At 42.3% G+C, this 20,428-nt stretch overlaps 1 protein-coding gene across 8 annotated transcripts in view; it reads left to right on the forward strand.

Moving 5' to 3' along the window:
• RABGAP1L (RAB GTPase activating protein 1 like) overlaps positions 1–20,428 on the forward strand; it is a 255,020-nt gene that overhangs the window by 188,055 nt on the left and 46,537 nt on the right. For all 8 annotated transcript variants that reach the window (XM_042786402.1, XM_042786400.1, XM_042786398.1 and 5 more), the window contains one exon: positions 381–509. In XM_042786402.1, the coding sequence (XP_042642336.1) occupies positions 381–509 (129 nt within the window). The remainder of the gene's footprint in view (positions 1–380; positions 510–20,428) is intronic.

The raw sequence follows: 20,428 nt of genomic DNA on the forward strand, positions 1-20,428 counted from the left end.
CAATGCACAAGCTCTCTAGAAAATACTGTAAATTTTCCTAGGTTTTTGTTGTTTGCTTGGGTTTTGTTTTTCTCCTCACCGAGTGACATCTTGACAGGCTGAGCCAGAATCCCTTTCTCACCCTGCAGGTATAGGAGGATAAAATACATTAATGTGTTACAGTCCTCTGATCATGCTGCTCTGCCTGGGATTCCTTGGATATGCTGTAGTCTCTGGTTTGTTTTACGAGATATGGGTTAGAGAGATAATTTCATGGAGGATGTTCTTGAGCTAACGTGAATTTTGGTGGTTTGGAATACGTCTGGTAAATGAGAAATCCAGTAAAAGAGCATGACTGCATGTTCTGAGTGCTTACTGTAGTTCCCTGTGTTTAATTGCAGACCTCAAAAGAGGACCTTCTACAAGCTGATTTTGAAGGAGCTTTAAAGTTCTTCAGGGTTCAGTTGCCCAAGCGGTACAGGGCTGAAGAGAACGCCAGAAGACTGATGGAACAAGCTTGCAACATTAAGGTAAGGACAGTCTTCATTTCCTCTCATTCACCCGGAGTTTCTACAGGAAAAGTAAGGTACAATGTTAAGAATGCCAGTAGTGTGTGGAAAGTAAAGTAATGAAATCCTTAGTTTATTACTTTTTATTTCTGGTTGTATATTTATATATGCACATTTTTTTCTATTAAAGAAAACCACCTAGCTTTTCCCTCTTTGTTAGCTTCAGTACAAGCTAATAATTAAAATAGAAAACTGATGTGTGATCAAACTGAGTTATCAGAACTTGATAATTCATTAATTGATTTAAAACAGTGATTACACTAAATCAGCTAATCAAATGTATGATAATCATGCAACCAAAGGTCAGATATTATTTGTTTTGACCAGAAGATACGCATTTGCTGAGCACTGCTGTACAATACATTTGTATTGGGGTAGAAACTTAGTCTTGTTTGTTTATTAAGCTTACCAAGGCAGAATATATTTTTATATTCTATGCTTTCCAAGACTGTGCTGTCAAAAGGCAAGCTTCTTTGAACATCTGGAGCACAAGTATTGGGCTTGTAATGAATGATGGCAAATTAGAGGAACCTGACTCTAAGTTTTTGAGGATGGAAATCTGTTAAAAATGGCCACAGAGGTTCATAAAGCTGTCACTTGAAAGGTCTGCTATTTTTTCTGGGACTTTGTGTTGACATATGTATAGCTATAGATGGGCTTAACATTTGATCTTGAAAAAAACAAAGTGCTTTTTTCATTTCTTGGAGTGGGAGCACTGATGGGCAATGTGTTTTTGGTGTGGCCCAGTAAATGGGCTGAGAACATCCTGTCAGAAAGAATGCGCCTCTAACACTCGAACTTTTTTATAATTCTCTCAATATATGTATTAATCTGCTTTTGTGCTGCTTCATTTCAGAGTTTATTAAGCAAGGGCTTTTTCCATACCAGTTAAAACCCTGATCTTGTGAAAGAGTGGGGTTTGCTGTACTAATGCTTATTCCAGCCAGAAAGAAGACCTGTGAAAAGGCTTTATTAAAATTGGACTTGAGATTTGAGCTCTGCTACCAAAAGAGAGTATTTAGGAGTAAAAGACTAGAGTTTGATACTTAGTGTTTAGTCCTTTGCTCAGTTCTTGAAATGTAGTAACTTAAGGATTTACCTAGTACAATAAAATTATTGTTACATTGTTTATTCAGTGTGTATTTTTCTGATGAGAGGTTAAAATAGAAATCCTCATGGTACTTTCTGGAAGAAATATTTGTCGGTTTTCTTGGGCCTATATTCTCATTTTCTTGTGCAATATATTGTATGCCACGTGATGTTATTTTTTAATTAATTTTTCAATTTTTATTGGGTCTATATGTATATGATGTGTTTTGTTGGGAAAGTATTTTGAAATGCGTTTGAGGCAGATGTTCAGTGCATAGTGCATTATGCGGGTTCAGCACATGGCGCATTTTAAAAGCGGAGAATAAATTTCTGAACTGTTCGTTAACGTGAATGGGAAGGCAGCTGAAGAATCTGACAGCGAATCCAGTGCATACGCAGGATTTCACACATTCTGTATTCCAGTGTGTAAGAGAAAAGCACAGATGAGTACAGCAGACATGGAGTCAAGGCGCAATCCTGAATGTTGAAGTACACGGGAACTAGTAGGAATTTATTGGGAAGGGAGGGAGAATTCAGGGCTGAGATCTCGGGTTGTCAGGGATGGGGAAAAGTAGAAGATTCACGTTGCCTTCTGCTGTTAGTAGCAGCCCACCCTTGTAAGGAGAATAGTTGGGAGCTGGGTTCTACTAACTCACTGGACATGCCACTCATTCCTTGTTCAGATATAAGACACAAGAGGGGATCTGAACTGTGTCCTGAACGGTCTTTTGATAGGAACCACGAGCTAGGAACGACTAAGCTCGGGGAAAGGAATGTTCTGAAACTCACAGCTTTTTAGTTAAGGTTGTTGTCAGGATTAATGGCACAGTCAGGAAAGTTAATCTAAATAGGGAAGACTCTGAACACAGGCAATGTATTTAAAAATGAAGATATGAAAGACTTCAGGAACTTAATGTGAGGAAGCTCAGCGCAAGGCCTTATTGGAGGGGAGGGTGATATTTACTTTAAATGAATCTGTTTTCACTCACTTGCACTCCTTCTGTCATAGGTGCCACTCACACTGGTAGCCAGGTGCTCCCCAACACCCAGGCTTCTGTCTGGCCAGGAGCACTTGTGCGTGATGAGGATGAGGGACAGTGACTAGAAAGTCCTCGCTATGTCTCAAGTTCCTCTTAATTGATAACAGTAAACTGGCTTTTAGACAAATTTTTTGTACTCTTCAGGAATCAAACAGTTCTCGTGGTGTGGTCTTTTCCCTCAGAAGCTTGCTGGCTTCAGCCTGTCGTTGCTGTCCTTTGTCTCTGTTTCCTCACTGCGGGTGGGTTCTGGCTTCCAGCCCATTCCTGTGCCTGGCAGAGGTGATGTACTGTAGCTCCAGTCATCTCCAGTCAGGCCTCTCCACTGTGCTGGCCTTCTGGTCCAGATGTAGCAAGACCTTTCTCATCGTTTGCCAGTTTGACTGCTGTCACTCGTGTCCTTGCTTATCGTTACATGCCATTCTCATAACCCATTCTCTGCATTGTTTCTTCTGGTGCTCTTGCATGCAGACACTTCCATTCATCCTTCTTTCAGACTGATCCTAGCATTTGTGTTACTCATCCCTACTGAGTGATTATGTGATGCCTTGACTCTGTTAACTCGATGTCCCACATTAAATTAAAACACACAAGAGTTGAACTGACTTCACATTCACAGTTTTTATTTATTTGGATCAACTTTTCTCACTTTTGCCAACTAGAATGTCCTTAGAGAGCCAAATTTGAATCACAGGAACGTAACCTCTGACTGGAAATGGCACATTAAATGTTCGATAGGCAGAAGAGAAAATCACCTCATAATGAAGAAGGTGATTAGGAATCATCAGCATGGTTTTATGGAGGATAAGTTATGCGTAACCAACCTAGTAGCTTTCTATGATGAGATGACTGCCTTAGCGGATGACGGGAAGGCTGAGAATATTGATTATCTCAAGTATAGCAAGTATAGACGCTGTCTCCCATAACAGCATTATAGCCAAACTGATGAATATGGACTAGGTAAGTGGACAGTGAGGTGGATTGAAAGCTGGCTGAATTGCTTCACATGGTTGTGATCAGCAGCAGGACACCCAGCTGGAGACCAGTCATTACTGTTGAACCTCAGAGGTTGATACTGGGACCGGTACCTCTTTGGTAACAACCTGAACGGGCGGGCAGAGAGCACCCTCAGCAAGTTTGCAAATGACACAAAGCTGGGAGGAGCAGCTGATGGACCGGATGGGTGTGCTGCCATCCAGAGGGACCTTGACAGGCTGGAGGAACAAGCTCACGGGAACTTCATGAAGTTCAACAAAGGCAAGTGCAAGATCCTGCACCTGGGGAGGAACAACCACATACACCAGTACCTGCTGGGGCCAGCTGGCTGGAAAGTAGCTTGGCAGAAAAGGACGTAAGGGTCCTGGTGGACACCAGGATGAAAAAGAGCCAGCAGTGAGCCCTTGCTGGAAGGGAGGCCAGGGGTGTCCTGGGCTGCACTGGGAGGAGTGTTGCCAGCAGCTCAGGGAAGTGATCCTTCTCTACTCAGCACTGGTGAGACACGTGTGGAGCACTGCGTGCGGGCCTGGCCTCCCCAGGAGGAGAGAGACATAGCTACAGCGGTGAGAGTCCAGTGAAGGGCCATGAAGGTGATGAAAGGACTAGAGCATCTCTGTTGTGAGGAAAGGCTGAGAGAGCTGGGGCTGCTCTGTCTGGAGCAGAGAAGGCTCGGGGTGGGGATGTTACCAGTGTAGATAGATGCCTGGTGGGAGGGACAAAAGAATGGGGAGCCAGGCTTTTCTCAGTGGTGTCCAGTGGACAGAAGAGAAGCAGTGGGCACAAAAGGAAATAAAAGAATTGATATTTAAAAGCTATTTATTTATTTATTAACTTCAGGGGTGGTCAGACACAGGAACCGGTTGCCCATGGAGGCTGGGGAATCTCTGTCTATGGAGATACTCAAAACGCAACTGGCCCTGAGCAACCTGCTGTAGGTAACTCTGCTTTGAGGGGGTGGTTTAGACAAGATGTTCGCCAGAGGCCCCCTTCAACCTCAATTATTACTCGATTCCATAATTAGATATTATAATCACGGTACTTATTTACAAACAGGAGCTAATAATTGCAGGAAATGTTCAAATAGGAAATTATAGTCTTGGTAATCATCACTCAGAAAGGTCCCAGGCAATGCAGAGGTTATATGAAAAGTAGTTGTCTGTCTTGTTAAATGCAGCAAAACTACTTCTGCTAAAGAAAAAAAAAAGAACAAAACCACAAGACCCTTAAACATGTTTTATTTTGCTGTATGAATAAGACACTGTGTGTCTTTCAGCTGCTTCTCACTCTGTATTAGTATTTGTAGTCTAAACATGAGATGTTTTTAGTCTAAGTATTGCACAGTAAGTGCCAGGGAGTATTTTCTTGATGTTTCTGAGCTAATTACTGAGGCATAAAAATGTGAAATGAGAATCATGGTATGGCCAGGTTTCATACTCTTGCTATATCTTTTCCAGTGTTTCTTTTTTATTTTTCCTCCACATTACTGCAGAACAAAACATGAGTTTTGACATAGAATGATGCACCTCTACTTGCTTTTTTAATTTTTTTTTCTTGAGCTCTAGCTGTACATGGTTCTAGAGAAGGCAAATGAAAAAATATTTGGTGTTTTTTCTCTTCAATTTCACAACTTTTAAGTCTGACTCATGATTTCTGGACCTAACCCTTGGATTTTATAGCAGTAGTTCTATTGTCCTATTTTTAAACCAAAAAGAATTAGCATCAGTCTCTCCCTTGAGAACAGTTCTGCAAATATCAAGAAAAATGCTCCTATTGAAAATTTTATGTAAAATGTGGTAGAGAACGTCTTGTTCAGTTAAGGATTATCCATGGTGATTACTCATCAGGTCTGAATTTTGATCTTTCACCAATGAGGAAATCACAGTGCACAAGGTCGGTGGATGACGGTGATTGAGAGACGGGACTCCGGATGGGTATAAACGAGAGGTTGAGACGTCCAAGTCGAAGTCATTTATTGTCAGCAACTCTTCTACAGTTACACAGTCTCTAACAATACCTGTCAGCATTTGATTGGTCCTTACCCTCTGCCCATAATACACCAGACAACTCACTGGCTACAAGTTAGTTACTGCTATCCTAAGCCTATTGGTTAGTTAAATCTTACAAGCACAACGTCCTATACACTTCTAGCTCAAGGCAGAAAACTTTCCACTGTTTAAGAAATGGCCAGATGTTTTCTGTTAACCATAGTCTTGCATGTTTTCCTTTAGATAAAGTTTAGCATTCTTATCTTGTTCCTCCTTCTACATTCCTGTTTGCTGTTCCCAAGGCTTCTGGCCCCCCAAGGTCAAGATATCCTCATCATTCACTAGCTGTACAGCACTCTCAGTCCTTCTTCCCAGCGGTCCTCCTACTAGTGGAATCAGAAATACTAGTAGCATTTTCCAGCAGTTAATTGCTGGGTCATATTCTATGGTTTAGGAACATACTGAACTCATTTGTACTATGAAATAATACAGCCTAAGGAACTTCCCTTTGGTTTCAGCATATGCATGGCAGGGGCCTGCTAATACCTGGCTGATGGATTATAGCCAGCATTTGCCGAGTTCAAGATAGATTCAGGTGGAAGAGACTGAATTTATAAAGTATCTGCTGAGACTCTTAATGCAGATAGAACCCAATGTTGCATCCATTTACCAGCTTAGGAACAGTCAAACAGAGAAGATGAAAGTTTTGAGATAATTTAGAGATAGTGAATGGAGGATTGTCCTCCTTTGTTTCCTGTTAGTTTTCTAAACTATAGTGCCCATACCTTTAATTTTGAGATGGCCTTTACAGAGGGAGGGGCACCTCTCTCCTAGAGTAGTCAGTAACAATTATGGTTGTAAAAATAGGTTTGGGGATGATAATTTTCTACCTGACCAGAGCACGCTGCATATTATGTCTCTAGAAGAAGGAATTACCCCTAATTTCCTACTTCATAGAATGATTACCAGTGCTTTTGTACTTGTGCATTTGGAGGGGAGCTTTTTTTTTTTTCCTAATTTTTCTCTCTATTCAAGGGATTTCAGAGGTTTTTCTATGTCTCTGGAAGCCTAATTTGATACACGAATGAATGAAGAAAGAGCCTATTCTAGATTAACGAAGGTTGAGTTTAATGGTGCCATTTTATTAAAACAGCTAACACATTCTGCATACTTGCTAAATCTGTCCTCAGTTGCCTTTTGCATCCTGTAGTGCAATTTCTCTCCTAGAGAACCGTGTATGTCCTAGGGGAATTGTAATGTCCGTTGATTTTAATATAGGAAGGCTATCACCTCTATTCTTACACCCAGCTTCACTCAGTTGAGCTGCAGAATGGAAGAAAGTAAGTCTCACTGGGAGATTTTCCCTGTACGAAAATTTCCTGGTTTGACAGTTTTCGAGAGAATTCAGGGCGTTGTGCCTGTTTCTCTGTGATATGTCCTGTGATATTTGGAAATGGAGCAAAGCTAACATTCCACGTGTGTTACTCTGCAGATCTGGAAATGCCGTAAGTTGAGTGTAGCAGGTAGGTGAAGAGATTCTGGGAAGCTGACTGTGGGATTTCACCCCTTGTGCCCAGTGACGGTGAGGGGAACACATGGGATGGGCTATACAGGAACTGAGTAAAGGAACCTGCAGGAGAGATTTTTTTTTTGTTTATGGGGCAGCTTCTGTAATGATATCTTCTTTTACGTGGCTCAGGGATTACAGTGACTCCTTGTCTCATCTTTCACCATCATCAGTGACAGGAAAGACCTGGTATATTGAAGTTATTTGAAGAGAAGCTTCTTCCCAACTATGTAAATCTCTCCCTTCCTTGGAGGAAGTCAGGCTCCCCAGCAGACCCAGCAGTGTTACAGGGTTGCTGCTCTCAGCACCTTAGGTGAGAGGAGCAAATGGCCTTGAGAAGAAATTGTGCCTTTTTCAATGCAAACCTAAACACACACATTTTTGTCTCCTGCCACTGTACTGACAAGGTTATTGCTCCCACCTGGCTGCGCCCACAGTTGTGACTTCCACCAGGACCCTTGTGTGGCTTGTGGAGCACAACTCTACTAGTGGAGTCAGAAAGAAAAGGCTAAGGTAGCAGGAACTGTGCCAAGCTTTTTCTCATTTCAGAATTGTTCTTTGTGTAGTTTTAAAACAGATTTACTTTAATAATGTTGCTATTTAGTTTTGAGTTCAAACCGGTCCTTTGAGGCTCCCACCTTACTGATGTAGGGTGAATTACTTTATTCACACCTCTGTTGCTGTTTTATCTGGAAGTAATTTTTTGCAGGCATGGTTTAACAGGGAATTATATATTGCTTTATGTGAATTTCAATGGAAAGGAGTAAAAATAGCTCACTTGCTCTCTCTCTTCTCTCTAGTGCATTCTCTCTCTTTGTGCTGATATGTATATATGTGTATTTATCTAGATAGCTGGGGTTCTTGGCTGTTGTGAGAGGTGGTAAGACAACACAAATGTAACAGAAAAGCAAAGGAGATAACTGCAGAAAGGCCCTGAAACTGCACAAGCCTTTTATTCCTTTGGTTCTCCCAGTGATGTATCTAATTAATCTTCCAATATAAAAGACAGGAAAAAAATTGCTCATTTATCAACTTCTCAAGAAAAGGCCAAACCAAATTGAAAAGAATTGTGTTTAGATCTACAGAGAACCCTGCCATGCATGTATGCAGTTTCTTATTAAAAGCCAATGATCAATTCCACTTATTATGTCTGTGCTGTTATCTCTGAAGTGCAGGATCCAATTTTCGTTGTAAGGAGGGTCATGTTTTTTAATGCCTGCTCTGTTTTTAGCTTCAGCTTCCTTCTTTCTGCTTGGCTTTGTGCTATACTGCAGTGCAATGAACTGGCACCTGAAAATCAGATTAAAGTGCCTACAGTGGAATTGGATGTTAAATATTATTGTAATCTTGGTAATAAGTGTTAACAATGTAGAAAGTGTCATGCATTTAAAAAAAAAAAAAACAGTTTTGGCTATGAAATATTTATTTGAACTCTGCATATCTGACTTTCCAGTGAGTAGACACATTGTCCAGTAGTGAGGCTATATTTTCATGGTGTTTAAGCATTAGTAAAACTGTTCAGTAGTTTTGGTTTTGGTTGTTTGGTGTTTTGGTTTTGGTTGTTTGTTTTTGGTTTGTTTGGGGTTTTTTTTATTATTATTATTTTTGCTGACTTGGCATTGTAAATGAAATCAAGTATATTGTTAATTTTTACCAACAGGGAAGGAAGAGGATTTTACTATTAATAGTTAAATATAATCTCATTTTAACCACCTAAAGTAGCTTTGCAACCTGACTGAGTACAACTATTTTGGTGTCCTTGTAGTAGTCAGTCATTTGTTGGTATATGCAGTTGTGCTTCCATGAGTAATGTCATCAACAAAAACAGTGCTGAAGGTGAGGATCTTTAAAGAATTAAAGAAGTTTGAGGTGGAAAAGCGGATAGAAGTATTAGAAATATTCATTCTATCCTCAGCAATTGTACTGCAGCTTATATCATGGAGAGGTTGGCCCAAAGCATTAGCAGTTGAATTCAGTAAGGTGGGGGACACACCTGAAAATTGTTCCATGGTCCAGCAGGCCACCTAAATTTGTTTTGTTCACCTTCGTGCCCTCAGGAGCCATGGCTTTCCAGGATGACCAATGTTTTCCCATTCAGAGCAGAAGAAGGAAAGCATACTCAGACAAGTCTTTTGGCTTAAGGTTCTTGAATCTGGCTCTTTCCTCTCTTTCCTCCTGGGTGAATAACAGATCCTTTCCATCCTTGATTCTGAAAATAGTACAGAGAGCAATAGATGAAGGTGGCAGGGAGTCGCACTGTTTGACAGTTCTGTCTTCTGCCATCTTTGCCACGATCTGTCTAAAATAACTCAGCTCTATGAGTAAGAGGAAGTGAAAACTTTTCTCAAGCTGAACTGGACACATCTGAATTTCAGATGCAGGTTGGCTGGAGGGTTGACTAACCTCCTATAAGGGGACACGTTAAAAAAATGCTGTCTATAAAGTTTTCTACCTCCAGTAGTCTGCATGGCAAGCGGTAGCAGTGTCTAGAGTTATTGTTGTCAGCATAGTAGTTGTCTCAGTAGTTCTTTAGAACAGAAAACCTTAACTCTCTCTCCCTTTGAAGCAAACAAGCACAGTAGCTTGTAACTGATTTTTCTGACTAAAGCATTGAGTTTGAATATGGAGAAAGACTGTGATGATGGTGCCTGGCAGGTTTGCAGTACCTCTTGTTCTCAGAGTAAGACGACAGCCTTTTTGAAGACACTTCTGTGATACAAAATAGGATGTAGAGGAAGAATTAATGTATCCCAGGATCAGCACTTATGACCATAATTAAAAGGAACAAACCCACAGGCTTTCACATTTTATGCAGAAGGACATGTAGGTAAAAGTATAGATGCAGAAATGCCTAGAAACGAGCTCTGTGCCTCGTCTTTATGTTGGCCAAGAAGTGTTCTTTGCTACTGTCTTCAGCGTCAACAAAACTGTTCAGGCTTAAGATGGAGAGATCTCCCTGGAGGTGAAAATTCATCTATGCTTCTTTCAGATCTCTTTCAAGCAGTCAGATCTGTGGAAACAGGTATCATCTCAGCAGTAAGTAGCACAGTGGTATTTCAGAGGAAATCTATTTCTTCACATACAAAAGATCATGGGGCCAACACTGCTGCAACCCTTCCAAGCCTAAGTCTTTATGTTGTCTGCGAGAACTCTTTTTAAACTGCAAGACCCTGAAAAATATTGTGTCTTTATGTTTTTTTTTTTTCAGAAGTCAGTTCCTGTGACCAAAGAAACTCTGTATTTTCCCTTCTGTACAGTGGGGGAAGAAGCTCTGTTGTCTGCTGGGAGATCAGTGCCCACAAAGAGAATCATCCTTTATTTCTATACCTAGAAACCTTAGAATACGTGCATTTGGAAGAGATTGCATTTGGGCAAAAAATTTCAAGCTGCCTTGTGTCATATTCTATCAGCCTTTCTGATATGTGTCTTTTTCAGAAATGCCATGGTTATTTTATTTCTACAGATGTTACAGAATTTAAATCTTAAATTATTGGCAGCAAGTCTTGACTATGTTACAGAAAGCTCAGGTAATCCAGAGCCAGTGGCTACTGCATGCAGTGACTTGGGGCAAAAAACAGTGATTCATTCTCAGTGTAGCACAGAGAACAGCTGGGACCAGACATTTGTTTCATTTCATTTGGTTTTTGACAGATGAAATGAGGTGACAAATTCTGAAGCACCATGCTATACTAAGACCTAAAGCTACACTCTTCCCCCAGAGCTTTTGCAAATAAACAAAGAGAAGACATTGGGAACAGTGTCTTTACACATTTTTGCTGGTGTTTGATTTCTCAGGCACCTGCAGCTGAATTTCTCTGCTTTGAAAATAAGCCAGCAAACAAAACTAAGTATAGGAAGATGGCCGTATGCATTTTATAAATGCAGAGCTCTGCAGTGACAGTAGCTTTTAGAACTGAAGTCCCTATTAATAACTTTCCATTACAAGCCCCAGGCATTATTTTTGCCATTATTGATACTGTTTTAAATTAAATTAGAGAGTTACTTGACTATTATCTAAGCAATATGCAGCTACTGGGGTAGAAGTTTAGCTGGATGCTTCATAAGGGCAATATTCGCATTTTTAGGATCTCCTATCTCTTTGCTTCAGGATTCTCTTGTTCCCTGCAGTTAATTGCTTTTGTTTTTATCATATTATAACTTTGTTTCTCTTGTGAAGAGTTAGTAGTGTAGCAAACATAGGGTTAAATTGTTTATGTTGTTTGTTTGTGTCTGGGCATAAATAAATTATATCAGGCTGGTAAATAGAGGCGAAGAGCTATATGCCAGTGGCTTTGGAGAATACCTTTAAAGCGCTAAATAGAAACATCCTAGTATATTTATCTCCGTTTGTAGAGGTGTTTCATTTTACTTAAGAATGACAGTGTGCCTGTTTATCACAAATTTTTAAATGGTGGTGTGGTGTTTGGCTGTTTCATATGGCTTAAGCCTGAAATAATTCCTCTATAAATGACAATTTTTCATGCAATACTGTGAACACCCGGGCAGAGAGACTGTCAGCCCGTTGCCACATCAGCCAGCCTCTGTCTGCAGAGGTTCATTGCTGTTACGTTCGTTGCTGTTTCAGATGTGTACCCACAACCCTACAGGTGTACTGAGGAGTTGTGAAAGCGGGGGTGGGTGTGAGCGTGACAGGTTCCTTCTCCTCTTTGCTCTTGCTTCCCCAAGTTCCTTATCTCCGCAACAAAAATTTAAAGGATAGGAAAAAAACTGAAAAGCATTATTGTGGGTCTGTTTACTGGGAAGCCTTGGCCATGTATCTCCTTCTTCTATTCAATTGTTCAAGCAGCAGATGAAGATCAAGTCCTCATTATGTTATCGTATCTGTTTATTATTCTTTCAACTTCCTTTGCTTAATTAATGCAATTTCCTTGACAATAATTCTTAACCAAAATTTGATTCTGCATGTGAAATTAGTGAAAAGTCATGAAAAAAACAAAAAATCTCATCTCTGAGTAATTAATCAGCATAATAAATAATCCCTTGAATCTGGAAGAATAGGCACAAATCCAGTGTGCATGCACAGCTCAGCCCAAAGACGGCCTGTCAGGTTGAGTCACCCAGTTAGTTACTGTGACAGCAGAGCTGCAGAATCTTCAGCTCCAGCAGACCTCCAGCCCAGCTGCATCTGCACGTTGCACCAACCTGGGGGGGGGGTCCTCATCCCCCCTTTCCGAATGAGAAATACAGGTCTACTTTCACTAACAGAAATACACTGTGTCTGACACAGCTTGGAGGTGCTTAGAGGTTAAGGCCTTGATCTCTGAAGGAAAAAAAAAAAAATTAAACTATAGCTAAAGTTCTTAGCAGAGTCAAGTGATTGTCTGAACAGCTCTTTTTTAATCTCAGAAATCCTTTTGCTAACCCGTAGCTTAGAGCACCAGATCAATGACCTTATCGTACATCCTCATGAGGAGCAATTTCATGGCAGTCTGAGTAAGCCACCTGATTGTGCCACCTGGGATGCTCCATCTTTACACAGTAGGGAATATTGATTATACTTCAGCTAGTCAAGAGCAGTGGAAGAAACTGGAAACGGATCAGGGCTTTGATTCCTAACTGCCTAACGAGAATGCTTTGTTCTGCTTGCTCACACACTCCCTGCTCTCCCGGAGGTAGCCTGTTGCAAGCTGCTGTCTTCAGCAATGCCTGCACCTTCTGATAAACTATTATTTTCCCCACTTTGGCCTCTTTTCTTTTCCCACCACCAGTGACACATGAAAAATTTATTGTCAGGCTGTTGGTTTTGATGATTTTGCAATCTACCTGACATGTCAGAAATGAGGAAAAAAAAAAATTTCATCACCTTGTCACCGCCACATTACTTCCAAATTTTAAATAGTCCTGAAAACAGTAAGTGTGATTTCTCTCTTCATGAGGTAGAAATGAAAGGGGCTGTTGCACTGAAAGGAGCTGCAGTTTCGTGCCTGAAGAATATAGATCCCAGCACAGTGGTTTTCTTCATTACAGCAGCTTGTCCTGACCGTCATACTCACATAGGCCTGTATAAACACAAATCCTGTTGCCTTTAACAGCAGCAGGAAGCTCAGAGACAAATTTGGCCCTCATTTCTCTTGTAACGCAAAGTGAAATTTAGGTTTGTATTGTAATGAACTTCCTACAAAAGTACTTAATTTGTTTTTTCCTTTTCTAAGCACAGTGTGATGCAGGGTGTGTTCCTTTGTGAGGAGGAAGGACACGGGGTAAGAAAGCAGCATCTTGCTTGGGGCGGTTTGTGTTTCCGAGCAGGGCATTTTGATGAGGGTTTCTTGCAAAGGCAGTGACCCTCTAGCCCAAGGGAATCTGTTTTTACAAAGTGTTTTTTGCTCTGCCCTGAGCCATCTTCTCCAGCCGATGCCACAAACCCAAGCGCTTCAGGACTTGACCAAAACGCTCCTGGTCAGGGCCAGGGGTGCGGAGGGGAAGGAAGCGCTGTCTGGACTTGGTAACCCTGGAAAACCTCCTCCTCTTGCTCTCCGACAGCAGAGAGCCTCCTAGCCTGAAGTGAAAGGGCCCACCCCGGGTACAGCTCTGATTGCTGAGGTGAAGGAGCAGGACGGGCGGCTGTGGGCCGTGCCAGGGGCCGCCTGGCGTTCTGCTCGCTCTCAGCAATCTCTCTCCCTCAGGCAGCTTCTCCCCCGGCAGCCGGCTGAGGCCCTCACGGCCTGAAGCAAGCAGGAAAGGAGCAGCACATCTAGAGATCCAGCACGGCGGGGCTTCTTGGGCACCCCGGCTCCCCTGGGAACAGCAGAGAGTCCCTCTTCATTTTCCTTCCATCTTTACCGTAACATCCACAAAATGTCAGTAACAATAATGTCTTGTAGAAGGACTTTGTCACAAGCAGTGTGTACAGGCTGCCTGTTTAAACAAAGGAACTGTTTCCCTATATGCCTTGCAGATTTTCAACCTTTGATCCATCATACAGGAATGTTATACCAGATTATATACTGTCGCAGGAATTTGGGGGCAGAGGTGGGGAAAAAACTGAGAAATGTTTTGGACATTTGAAATCCCTGATCTAAGGGATTTCACGTGTCCTTTCTCAATGATGAGTCATGTGTAGAACAAGCACCTGTCGTAAGATTACATGGCTCTGGGTTTTGTATTTGTTTCCTTTTTGTTGCTTTTATGATATCAGGTTAATTGTAAGGATTAGCAAGAGGATAAAGATGTCTGTACTCTGGGAAGCTTCTCGGAAAGATCAGTAATGATGGCTTTTAACTTTTTAATGCGCCTTACACTACACTAATGGGCCTAAAACAGCATTTTATTCTGAAGGCAAATTTGTTGACATCAGAAAAGACGACTTGTCTACTAGAGGAGTGTAAAGAACACACAGCAGACTGTAACGTAGGAAAGTATTGAGCTTTTATTTTTGTGACCTTGTCCAAATAGGAAGTAATTACAGTATAATTCAATTCTGAAAGTCTGGAAACCATGACAGTTGACAGAGAGTGACATTTTAACAGAAATAAGCCTGTGTTTTAGTACATCTTCTCTTTCAGAGCCCTAAGCACTGCTGATGCTACTTGCTCTTCCCGCTTCCCTTTTTCCACTCTTAATACACGATCAGAATGCAAGATTCAGGCTTGTCTGTACCTTTGTTAACCAAATCTCCCCTCCCAGATAATTTCCAGTACTTACCTCCGTGCTCGGATCGTGTCCCAGCTGAGCAGCTGCCCCAGTCTGTCCGCCCTAGTGAAGGGAAGGAAGCGCTTCTGTGCTCAGCCCCCTGGCACCTGCCTTCCCCATCACCAGGGCGAGGGAGCCTGCGGCCTCTCCGTGTTACACGGGGCCTTTAGCCCGGCATTTACCGGTGAGACGGCTTCAACGGGCGATGCGCACGGATACTAGCCCTGGAAGCAGTAGCACTTCCCTGTAAAATGGGGCTAAGCGCTGGAAAATGGGCAGTATTGGGTCATAGTTAACCTGTTACATAAAACCCTGAGCGATGTGAGCCCGCTGCTGTATGCCTGGTAGCCAGGATGTTTGTATTAATATAGCAGTATTTTTAAATCTCCTTGGGGAGGTTAAATCCTGGGATGCACACCTGCAAGGACTCATTTAGGAGAATGGACAATAAAATTCCTTTTGAGTTTTGATGCAGTCTTTGGTTCTTGTGACCTAAAACAAGACTTGTCACTTCAGTCACTCATTTTGCTCAAGTTCAGGGGGCACTAACAGTTTCAGCAGATGCTTGACTCTCCAAATACCCCAGAGATTAATGTATCACAGCAGCTCTATGAAACAGGATTTTATCATCACCGGTTCGGAGGAGGAGAAGCTGAAGCAGACAGTGAAGCTGTATGCTGAGGCACAGCTAACTCTGGCCGTGCAAAAACGAAGAGTGTCGAGGAGTTTTAGGTTGATGTACTTCTCTAGCAACAGGATCATATTGTTCCCAATTAACTACTGTAGCCTATAAGTTGTTTTCTGGTGTATGTGTTCTAGCAGTATTTCAGGACAGCCAGTTATCTCTCTGTGTTTCTTTCCTCTGAGACTTGTTTGATAGATGCACTTAATAGGCTCATTAAGGAAATGGAGGGCATCTCTCCTAAGTGTTTGCCACATCAGTGAGCCTCAGTTGCCTTTTTTTCAACCCCAGACAAATTGGAAAACAAAACATTGCCAAAGGCATTTCTGTGTACAGCCCCCAAGGACCCAGAAATCATTCTGAAAATTATAAGGACTGAAAACAGCCAACCTGCACTACAGTACGTAATTTACTGCCTGTGGAGCTGGTGATGGCTTGTATATGCTCCTCCCCAGTCGCAGAAACGAGTAAGTGTTGTGTTGGGGCACTAAAGAGGATGAAATGCAGGTGAGAAGTTTCCCTGCTCCAGGCAAATGTGGCTCACACTTGGGCCCCCAGATAGGTCTTACTCTGCTTCTGAAGTACCACACGCATATAAACGACTCTGTAGATAAGGAATAAAATAAGTTACTGCCGCTCTGTGTGTGTATAAAAAGCAGGAGAAAGGGCCACTGTGTTTTCCCTTTCCTCCCCCAGTTTAATGGCTGGACAAGCCACGTAGCATCTCTCCAGACCTGGCTGCCATCCTACAGCACCTTCCGACGGACGGTGCGCACGCCCTGCAGGTCCCTGGTTGTGTCTTGCTGCCAGGAACCAGCTTCACACACGTTTAGCAGTGGAAAACAATTAACTGATACAATCTGACCCCAGCTGAAGTGACCCAGAAAAATCTTTCATTCAAAACTCCCATTGAAGTCTTCCATGAAATGTGTACGTACACATGTTGTTCTTGCTGTTCTCATTACTCAGTTCTCTCTAATAGCTGCTGTCTATGTAATGAATCTCCGTGTCCACACGGGGTTGTTCCAGAAGGCTGGAGAAGCCGTATGATTTAGAAGAATTTATTTGGCCTGAACAAGTGGATCTGTGCTGTTGAGATTCAGTTACTCAAAGGATTCACAGGGACCAAATTCCTTAAGTGAATGCAGAGATGGCGTCCAGATCCTGGACCTGAAATGATGGGGAGGTATATTAGATAACTCTGCGTCTGAAGATGTGGTGTACACTACTAACATAGCAAGGGTAGTCTGATACAATTGGGTTTGAGCTCTTCAAGATCATTAATAAGTAATTAACCCATGAAGTGACTGTAACAGACATAATTTTACTCAAGATTGAATTATTAACTTGCCAGGCACGCTTTGGAATTTATCAATACCCAAAGGCAGGACAAAGCCCCTTGGCCACATTAATTAAAGATCCCCCACACTCAGGAAACGCTCCTAGAAGATGCCCACCATATCAGCTTCACCAGTTAATGCTTATCTCCTTGCTGCTGCTCAAAGGCCACCTCCCCAGTTTTTACATTCAATTTGTCTTTTGCTGAAAACCTGCTAATTTCATGCTCCTTTAGCCCTTGCAGCAGCCAGCCTGTTGCTAAGCAACCTCCAAAATACTGAAGGGGCCACAGTCTAGCTGCTTTTCTGCAGCCCCCCCTTATTCTTATTTATTTACTTATACATCTTCTATATTTATAGAGCGAAACAGATTTCTTCCATAACGTGGAAGCAGAGCCGTAAGCTTCTGAGTTGCAGCAGGTTGACTGTACTTGCATCGCTCTTTGTCGTCTCTACCCTATTTTTACTGGTGTTCCTGTTCATCAGCTGAGCAAACTCCTCATGATATTTGTCGAGCTGGAGTGGCATCCAGGAGTGTACTGGAGGTATATTTTAAAGGCATGGCTGGCCAGAGACTGCTGTAACCAGTGTGAGGTAGCAGCTGGGAATCTCTTTGGTCTTAACAGTCCTCGGTGGAAGAGAAAAAGGGTCAGAACAAAGACGGCTTTAAGCCATTTTTCTGCTTACTTTATTTCTGGCTGCTCTAACGTCAGCTGTGTTCACATTCCGGGCTTCTTGTAGCCTAACTAGATCTGCAAAAAATGAAAAGACGTTATCCTTCACCTGCCCAGCAGGGCTGGGAAAAGCCCTGCTGTGGAGGCAGTTCTACAGGAACAACTGCATTTTTGTGGGGTGGGGTTGGGATCCTGGCCAGTGCACATATTTGCCTTAAATTGTAGCAGCTAGAGGAGCAGGTTGCTGATGGAGTGTCTGGTGTGGAGCTGAAGGGGCAGGGCGTTTGTAGTGGCTGCAGGTGGATGGAGGAGGAGAGCAGACAAGTAATGAAGCTGTTACTGTGTCATTCGTTCTAGATGTGCTCCCGAAATGGGGGGAGGCAGAAGTGGTTTGTGTGCACTGCTAGATCATGTGTCGCCCAGAGAGTCTCCTTGCCAAGCAAAAAATCTGATTGGAATCGCTTTTCATGCCCGGCAAAGCACTAAGTGGATAGACTACAACAGACCCTGGCTGTGTTTGTTGTGGGAGAGTTGGTCACGTCAGCATCGGTGTTAGGCTGCGATGATAACTGATGAAAGAACTGCCACGCTCTTCAGTAAAGGCTTCCGAAACAATTCACATGCTCTCCTAAGTTCCACTATTTTGTACCTTTTCTCCAGCACAGTCCTGTAGCTTGAGAAAGAGGAGGATGAATCCTGTAGAGATTATTTGGAACAAGCAGGTACCAAACTGCCTTTTCCCCCTTTTTTGTTTCAGAGAGCAGAGACACTATTCACGAGCTGTGTCTCTGGACTATACTTCTTCCACGGCTGCTGCCTTTTGTTCCTCTCCTTGCTGCCTTTGGTGGCTACTGACTGACAGCTGTTTTGTCTATTGGCTGTAGTTTTCGTTGTAGACTTCTTTTTGGTAGAAAAATAATTTTTCTGCGTTGATGAGCCATCCATTACCTGACCCTCTCTGGAGAAGAACAGAGAGAAGCACATGAACACTTGGTGTTGCACCCACGGTCCTGCAGAACAGGGGTTCTGCACAAGGCCAAATGTCTTTTTTTTTCCATCAAAGTGAGAAGAGGAAGGTGACGTTTTAAATCCAACTTGAATTTTCCCCATACTTGCTTTAAGCATTCAATTACTCATTTGGAAAACTAAAATATTTCTGAGAATGGTTTGGCATGCTCCCTCTGTATTTTGATTTTTTTCAAAATTAATTCTTGGTCTTTTTGACATTTATTACACATCTGCCACTGGGATGTCCGCTTCTTAAGTACATCCAGAGGAGTGCTGGTTGTAAAACCTTTGCTGACCTGCGGCTCTGTGTATTTTTTTAATATAGCTGAGATTTCACAAGCCAGGCTCTGCTGTTTGTGGTAGCATGTACAGGTTTTGGTGCTGTTCTTCACAAAGACCTCAGAAATGTGCTAGGTGCTCAGGCAAGAATGTAAGTTATGTCAGGTATTCCCTAAACTGAGTTGTGAACAAAACACAGAAGGCTTAGAACCAGCTCAAAAGCCCAGGAATGAGTTTTACTGCCCCAAGAAGCTGTTTCAGGTATTTTTAACAACATTGAGCCAACGGATCTTAATTGCATTAATTGAAGATAGGAAGAACAGGATCTTTCCTATGGGAAGCCGTCAGGTGTTCAGGGAGCAGCAGATGATGATGAACACCTTGAATTACACCCAGAAGCAGGCGAGTGGCCGGTGAGGGTGGGGATCTCTGCGTTTCTTATGGCTCATCCCACCTGATGTACTCGGCTTTCGCTCTTGAACTGTCAGAGCTGTGGCAGGATGTAGCATGGTCTGTAAGGCTGAGAAAGGATAAAGCGTACCTGAGCTGATAAAGGCATTAAGGGAGACCTAGCTGCCCCCCAGCTGTGTCTCTTCCCTGGTTTGTGCTGCTGCCTCTTGCTGCATCTTCAGCCGGGTTGTGCCCAGACAGATGTCTATACCTTGAAATCCCATACCCCTGAAAAATCCAAGAGCAGCACAAGAATGCAAACAATACTGATAAAGACAGCACAGGTCGTACGTTCCTAATAGAAAAATTATAAAAATAAGTGAGAATAAAAATGTAGTATTGCCCAATAAAATCCCCTGAATGTTTTGCAGTGTACTGCTGATAACAGATGGCTGAGAGCAGACACACCAAGTTGGGGTGTTCCGTTTAGCTCACAGTGAGCTTTTTCTCTTGCTGCTGTTATACTTCATTATGAGAGAGAAGAAAAAAAAAAAAATCTGACTCAGGTGTTTCTGGTCTTTCTCAATTCCATAGTCTTAAGTAGCATTAAGGAACCTATCCTTTTGTTTCTATTTTTTCCCCAGGACAGTTCAATAGCCATACCGCCCATCTCAGCAATGTCAACACTGTGCAGTGTCTCACAGGGATCACCAGTATCACCAGCGTGACTCATTCCTTTCTCTCTCTTTAAAACCCAGGTAGCCCAGCTGAGGTACTGCTGAATCAACTGCCAGTCCCCAGGCAACTCTTCCAGTCCCAGGAGTGTTGCTAAGGCTGTGTTTAGTTCTCCAGGTTATTGCAAAGTTCTGCAGTGAGACTTACTGAGAGGAGAAAAATACTGTGTGGCATTCCCAGAAACAACCATCATACGGCTGAGAAAGCTGATCAAATCCTTCACCACTTTTAAAGAGTAACTAGTTTTAAAGAGTAATTAGAAGCTGACTTATTCTCCCACAAATGCAGCAGAAAAGGACTTCTATAACTTTTCAAACTATTACATAAGTCACCTAGGTTTACATTACACATAATGTCTGTATGGAGACGGCCATCTAGCTTTTCTTTTTCATGTTAGTTATTAGTTTATTGTAATTGGGTTTATTTCCCTTCATTTTCAGATCAGCATCTT

Source organism: Tyto alba, unplaced genomic scaffold (assembly GCF_018691265.1).
Source record: "Tyto alba isolate M040663 unplaced genomic scaffold, T.alba_DEE_v4.0 Super-Scaffold_1000006, whole genome shotgun sequence".
Taxonomy (NCBI): Eukaryota; Metazoa; Chordata; class Aves; order Strigiformes; family Tytonidae; genus Tyto; species Tyto alba.